Source organism: Lagopus leucura, unplaced genomic scaffold (genome assembly GCF_019238085.1).
Source record: "Lagopus leucura isolate 7727_CA_CO unplaced genomic scaffold, USGS_WTPT01 46434-0_obj-0_obj, whole genome shotgun sequence".
NCBI classification, from domain to species: domain Eukaryota; kingdom Metazoa; phylum Chordata; class Aves; order Galliformes; family Phasianidae; genus Lagopus; species Lagopus leucura.
In genome coordinates this window covers 1,015-8,336 of record NW_024963116.1, presented here as the reverse complement: position 1 = coordinate 8,336, position 7,322 = coordinate 1,015, and the positions used below count along the sequence as shown (strand labels likewise).

At 40.3% G+C, this 7,322-nt stretch overlaps 1 protein-coding gene across 1 annotated transcript; it reads left to right on the top strand.

The window, feature by feature from the left end:
• The first annotated feature begins 4,850 nt into the window (after window positions 1-4,850).
• On the top strand, window positions 4,851-6,814 carry LOC122190998 (tyrosyl-DNA phosphodiesterase 2). The gene is made up of 2 exons (XM_042891195.1): window positions 4,851-5,064; window positions 6,419-6,814. Exons 1-2 carry the CDS (start codon window positions 4,924-4,926, stop codon window positions 6,698-6,700), a joined length of 423 nt encoding a protein of 140 aa, XP_042747129.1. The 5' UTR covers window positions 4,851-4,923; the 3' UTR covers window positions 6,701-6,814.
• The last annotated feature ends 508 nt before the right edge of the window (window positions 6,815-7,322 follow it).

The window sequence follows — 7,322 nt, the reverse complement described above, 5'->3', positions numbered from 1 at the left end:
GGCTTAGCCTGATGCATCTGCCTGGATGCTCCAATCAGCCAAGCGCCGATTCACAAGTGTGTGAATGTTGCACTGCCATCTTGCAGTGCTGCTTGTAGCACAAAAAAGCAGAACTTGGCCCAATATAGATCAGTGAAAGGTTGGTTTGTGGGTTCTTATCCTAAAATAGTGCAGATATTTAACCAGCTTCTCATGACAAGGATAGAGACACCTGAGGTACATGGGTTTTTCACAGGAGGCAGCCTTACTAAATAAGGTTGTATGGTATGATGGCTATTTTTTGCTTATGATGTGGATGCATCCTCTGCATTGTTTTGGAGAGTCTGAAAAGGCAGCAGTTGTTCTAGGTTTTTAATTTGAAAAAGAAAGAAGGAAAAAAAAGGTTGAGAGCCTTGTGTGACTTAACTCAGTGCTTAGCTTCCAGCTTCATCTCTAGTATTGACTGTGTGTCCTCTGCTTTGATCAGCTGTCCTTAACCTCTGAAATAGTGAGTGGGCACACGGCATTTTTATTGGAACAAGCAGAGACATAACACTGTAAGAGCTATTTCATTTTTCTAATTATAATGGTAGGCAAGAGGAAGTCCATATTTAGTGTAATTAGTGGTTAATCATTCTTTCAGAATGAGGAAATTATGCTTTACAGCCTTTAAAAGTCTTCTCCTTGAACTACATTAAAAGCAATCATACTTAAAAAATTATGATGACGTAAATGCTGCATGTTTCACTGACTATTGAATTTAATAATTGAATACACTTTGAACCACTTAGTAAGTACCCAAATTACTGGCAATCAAGAGCAGCAAGAGCCCTTACATTAATTTGCTTCTTAATTTAATCAGTGATGTAAAAGGTAAAATATCTGCTGAATATGTCAACTAAAACCTGTGAGATAACTGAACATAAGTATTTAATGGGGTAGAAACAGCAAAGTAAAATAAAGGATTTCTGGGGCTTCAACTTACAACTTGATTTCTTCTCCTGTTTCAGCAGTGTAATACTATGGCATCTATACACTGGGTGACAGTGACTTCATTTAAATTCATTAGGGTATATTTCCCATGTTTTGTGTTCACTAAAAGTATAAGAAAGATTAACTAATGAAGAAGACTCATAAATAACATCTATTTACTTATTGGAGAGAAGACATGTTGTGGAACATCAGCTCAAAGAGAAGAATCCCAGAGACTGCAAAGCCATCAGTTTAATACTGCCACTTTGGTAACAGTGAAGAAAACAGGAAGCTTAAATGGATATTGGAAATTGTAGGGACTCCCAGCGTGTGATAATGCAAGTAAATTGAGGAAAGGTCAGACAGAAGCTTTATGATTGAGGTGAGAGCACATTTGGACAGCATCTCTGCTCATCTGTTCTCTTGACAAATGTTTCTACAGTACAAAAAATGCACAGTTTCTGCAACTCACAGTAAAATTCTGCGTACATGTGACAATAAATCAACCTACTGACATAAACAGATACAGTAAAACTACAGCTTTGACTAAGGAAAAGGATGTGAGTCGGGGCTTCCCCACCACCAGCGCTCAGCTGCTCAGTGGGAACATTTGGCACTGATGGGGTGCAGATCAGAAGCACCCCATCAAAACACCTCTGGCTGTGCAGCAGTGAGTTGACATGCTTCCTATTGTTAAAATAAAAAAAAATTCTATTGTTCAAAAATATGGGAAAGATGGAAATAAGAAGGGAAGTAAAATAAGCAAGTAAAAGAACAGCTGTATGCTATAGAGATGGCATTTTTACATCTTCAGAAAAACATTTTTCATCATGGTGTAGTACTTGCAAAATACCATTTTCCTGAGTGCTGCTGGCAATTTGTTTGAGATGAGGCAGGCCCCAGCAATGCAACAGAGCAGCAGAGCAGAAGATGTGGGACTTTGACAAGCTGGTGTTGCAAATTAGCATGGGGTCCTCACAATTAAAGTTTGAAATTCATAGCTCTCTGTTTTATTTCACTAGAAAAGGAAACTGTGCTTGGATTTTTGCCAAGACAAACAAACAAAATACTTCTTTTCTGTGGAACGTGGACTTTGGTGTTGAGTAGTAGGAAGTGTATTATTTCCAATTACTTTGTACTGCAATTGTAAAAATCAAAGAAATGTGTAAACCACTTCTGCATGTTCTACCTGCAGATGCACCACAGACACTCAGCAGAAAGCTGTGAATGGAGCAGTAGGATAGCACAAAATCAGAGACAGAAATGCCCAAGATTTTATTGAATAGCTTTGCTGAATAAGCTATGGGTACTTTTTTGGTGGCTTCAGATGGAGGCACTGGGGGCTCCTCAGGTGGAGGATGTGGGGCTTTTTCAGTCAAACAGCACGGGGTCTCCAGCCCCATATTTTTATGAAAATTGGTGTGTAGAAACCAGTAGGAAGGTAAAAAGAGGATGTCTAGATCCAGGTGCTCACCCAGGAGCACTTGCAAGAGAGATGTTGGCTGCAGGCTCCTTTTCCAGTACCTATGCAGCTGGTTAGGATAGAAGTTCCCCACTAAAAGCAACACTGACCCCAAAACATTGAGCTTGGGCTCAGATCACTCTCAGCTCATGTGTGAACTTCATATGAACTTCTTGCATCATGGTGGCATGGAGGAGGTAGGATCCCTCTTACGGCCCTTTGGAAGCCTGCTGGGAACACTAAGATTGTCTTCTGGGAACCATTACACAAAGCCACGCATATCTGAAGACATTAAGCACTCTGGGGTGAGCATGGGCAATGAATGCAAAGTTCCAGGCTTTACTGTGAGGATGGGAGGATTATCAGGACTGTAAGGTCTGCCTAGCAAGGAAAACAACTTTCTATGGTAGACTTTCACTAATAAAGTTTCTGTGTATCTTTCCCTAGGCAAGAAAGAGGTAAAAAAAGAGATGGGGCTCTGAACAACCTGGTGTAGCTGTAGATGTCCCTGTTTGTTGTAGGGGAGTTGGATTAAATGATCTTCAAGGATGTTTTGCAATTCAAACTATTCTATGATTATTCTATGGTACTATTTTATTATTTGAATTACAGCTATTTGCAATCTAAATGACCAGGCCAAATAATGATCTAACTCTCAGTATACTACAGGATCAAGGTAAAGGACAAATCATTACCGAGGATCTGATAATTCTGTTCCAATTGACCATCTTAGGCAATTAGTGAATCTTTTCAGATCAACTAGTTTGAAAACAAAACTGTACTTTCTAAAATGTACATTTTGCAATGTGTTTTTGTTCTGATAGGAGCTTGAGTCCAGTTGTGCTTCTTATACCGTACTTTATCAAAGCCCAAGTCTCTGCAGCTCAGAGAGAAAAATACCGCAGTTTCCCTCACTGACTGAAATAAAATGGTCTATGATGCACGAACAAGTCTAAATGAAATAATAATATCCTTAGCAGTGAAAAATGGATTGGTAGTACAGTAATCGAGTAGATTTATTGCCATCTCCTTGAGCTAGCCTGCTGAAACAGCCTGCTATTTTATTTAGTCTCAGAGGAATTACTGGCTGGTAATCCATTGTTAAACATCATGCAGAATGATGGATTTTCCAACATCACCAATTCGTACCTCATTAGCGCATGTTATTTATGATTTTCGTTGCAAGATCTACAGCGGAGAAATGGAGACATCAGCTATTGTTGAGATGAGATGAGATATACTATAGTTTATGAGTCAATAACTACATACAATAATATTTCCCCACAGGATCAATTACAAATAGATTTCCCTTTCTGTGTATGACAGCACTTTTTTCTATGTGTTTTGCTGCTAATAATTCAGTGAAGAAAAATATTAAAAAGCACAAAAGAGATTATCGTAAAAATTACTTCTAGGATATTAAGGCAGGAGAAGGAGAAAAGCCTTTGTGTACGGCTTCACTGCAATTCACTGGACACTTGGGACACTTTTTCTCCCCATGTCCCTATGAACACAAACAGACATATTTCTCCAGCTGTGGCACAGTTGCATTTTAAGGATACTTTTTGTTGACTCATGGCCTCAGTGCAGCAGTAATTACAGTCACAGTGACAACTGCTGCCTCAGTTAAACAGTTGAAAGTCATTTTATGTTCAACTCATAAATATCAATGATGGAAAAAGAGTAATAAGAGGCTATCTAGAGTACAAGGGATCAGCTCATATTTCAGATGAAAATGAAGATGAAATGCGAGTTTTATTTGCTTGTGGAATTCCCATTAAGTGCATCTCTGATGGGAGGGAGGTGGATCAATAGCTGGCTGGCTGCAGAAAGCAGTTTCTGGCTGTTTAACAGCCAATGCAACAGGAAAAGTGCCATGTGGGGATCACAGAATCATAGAGGTTGGAAAGGACTCCTGAAGATCATGTAGTCCAACCCCCTGCTACAGCAGGTTCCCTACAGCAGGTTGCACAAGAAAGAGTCCAGATGGGTCTTGAGTATTTCCCTCAAGGTTAATAAGTTTTTCCATGTTCGTTTCCATTCCAGGTTCATATGGAATGCCCTGTGCTCCAGTTTGTTCCCATTGCCCTTTGGTCTGTCACTGGGCACTGCTGGAAAGAGCCTGGCCCCATCCACATGACTCCCTCCCTTTCAATGTTTATAAGCACTGGTAAGATCTCCTCTCAGTCTGCAGGCTGCACAGACCCAGCTTTCTCAGCCAGTCTTCAATAGGAAATCTTTATTCTATCAGACCAACAGTGTGCAAGTATTCTGCTTGGGACACTTCTAATCCCCGCTTCTATATGTGGTCTTAGCACAGAATGTCCATAAAGTTATAGTTTAAAGCCAAGACAAACCTTCAACATTCCTCTTTTTTATTATAGGTGGGAACCTTCCCTCAGTACTCCTTAATTACTTTTTGTCTATGATCTTCGTATCATAGCGTGGAAAATAGCATACCTGTTTTGTTTCATGTACAGGTGAACATATCTGGTAATGAACTTTGCTTAATGACTTCTCACCTGGAGAGCACTAGAGATCACTCAAAGGAGCGTATGAAGCAACTGCAAATAGTGTTAAACAAAATGCAGGAGGAGTCTGAGTCCACCACGGTTATATTTGGGGGGGATACAAACCTCAGAGACAGCGAGGTAAATAGAAATAAGCAACCTGATTATTTTGGGAAGGTATTCTGGTAAAATCTTGCCAGACTTCTCTATGATCTTCATGAGAAACAAACTGCACACCAGAAATCTGCAACTTCTTAGTCATACCTCACCTTTTTAAGGTGGCATTGCTATACGGAGGCTTTGTTACAGCTGAGATGCTGTTATTTACACAAAAGGAATGTTTTTTTTTTTTTTCCCCATAACACAAAATGCATAATTCTCAAAATGCATTTCTGAGATGTTTCAGCTTTCAAAGTATCTTCTGATTTTGAGGACTTGATCTTTTTATTAATTCAGCTCTCTGATTCTTGGGACTTAAAGCTAAAAAAAATGAACAAAAGAAGAAGGTGCTCTGGAGAAATAGATCTTGGGAGTTTAAAGACCAACTCCATCGTGGAGACATTCAACATTTTTGGCTGCTCATGTTAAAAGTGAAATTTCTGCATTATTAGTAAAAATTCTTGTTTTCCCTACTAGTGGAATTCCTGCCATGAGCAGGAATGACGTTATTACAGAAAACATGGCCTTGCCCCTCAGGCCTGATTTGGTAATTGAACTCTCTGCTTTGTAGCATTGAAGGCTAATGGCACACTGGCTTGTATCAGGAATGGTGTGGCGAGCAGGACTAGGGAAGTCATCCTGCCCTTCCACTCGGCACTGGTGAGGCCTCACCTCAAGTACTGTGTTCAGTTTTGGGCACCTCAGTACAGAAAGGACATTGAGGTGCTGGAGCAGGTCCATAGAAAGTCAACAAGGCTGGTGAAGGGCTTGGACAATGAGCCCTATGAGGAGAGACTGAAGGAACTGGGGCTGTTCAGTCTGGGGAAAAGGAGGCTGAGGGAAGCCTTATCGCTGTCTTCCAATAACTGAAAAGTGCTTACAGCAAGAGCGGGGTTGATCTCTTCTCGCTGGTGACAGGTGACAGGACAAGGGGAATTTTTCTATCAGAAGAAACTCCTATACTGGAAGAGTTTTTCAGCACTGAAATAGGCTCCCCGTGGAGGTGGTTGAGTCACCATCCCTGGATGTGTTTAAGAGCCATTTGGTTGCGGTGCTCAGGGACGTGATTTTGCTGAGGATTGTTAGAATTAGGGTAGCATGGTTGGGTTGTGGTCAGACTTATGACCTTGAAGGCCTTCTCCAACCTGAGCAATTCTGTGATTCTATGATTGTACACTTTGGATTTAGAAAAGTATGACAAAAATTGGTCCCGCAGTAGAGTCTACTGAGAAATAACCCAAGTTAGAAATTCCTCCAGTAGCTTTGTTCTTCACGACTCATGATGTGGGGAAAGGAAGTGATATTTTGACAGCTCAGTTCTGTTTTCTCTCTTCAGGTGGCTAAAGTAGGTGGCTTACCTAAAAACGTCACGGATATCTGGGAGTTCCTGGGCAAACCCCAGCACTGCCGCTACACGTGGGACACAAGCTCCAATACCAACCTGCGCCTAGAGAGTAAATGCAAGCTGCGCTTTGATCGCCTTTACTTTCGGCCTGCAGCAGAGGGGGGACATATCATTCCACAAAATATGGACTTGATTGGGTTAGAAAAACTGGACTGTGGCAGATTCCCAAGTGATCACTGGGGTCTTCTGTGTCGCTTTGATGTGATATTATAATGAACAGGGCTTGTGGTGTTTGGTTTTAAGGGTTCTGTTTTTAAGAAAGTTTACACTCCCAGTTTAAGCTGACAGTTGACAGTTCCAACCATAGCAAATCCTCTGCTTTGGGCTCCTGCCCCTTTTTCCTCACTGTACGTTGAATCTGCTGTTGAATCATGACTTTAAATATATATTTTTAACAAAGGCAAATTACAGTTCTAAAACAGGAGGTAAGAATGAATAAAATCCGTAAATATACTAGGTGATTTTAAAGATGCTTTTGTTTTGTCCTGTGTTATAAGTTCATAATAAATGCTGCTGCTTTTTTAAAATACTCTTCTGATGACTGCTTTGTTTTTTAAGTATTTTCATCATCTTTTACAGCAGTGTCTTTTATGAGGTGTACTGTGTCAGTTTCTGAAGTTCGTATTGAAAATGCATATAGGCCCCCACAGGCAGGACAATAAGGAAACTGTGGAAACAATGGCTAGGTGCTCACAAACAAAAAGTTTCTATCTAAGAATTAAGCCAATATTGAACAGATTTGAGAACGATGTGCCTTCCATATGGTGTGAAAAGGCTATAGTACATATATTATACATGGAAGTTTATGCTTGGGATGTTAAATACCCTGCTTTAT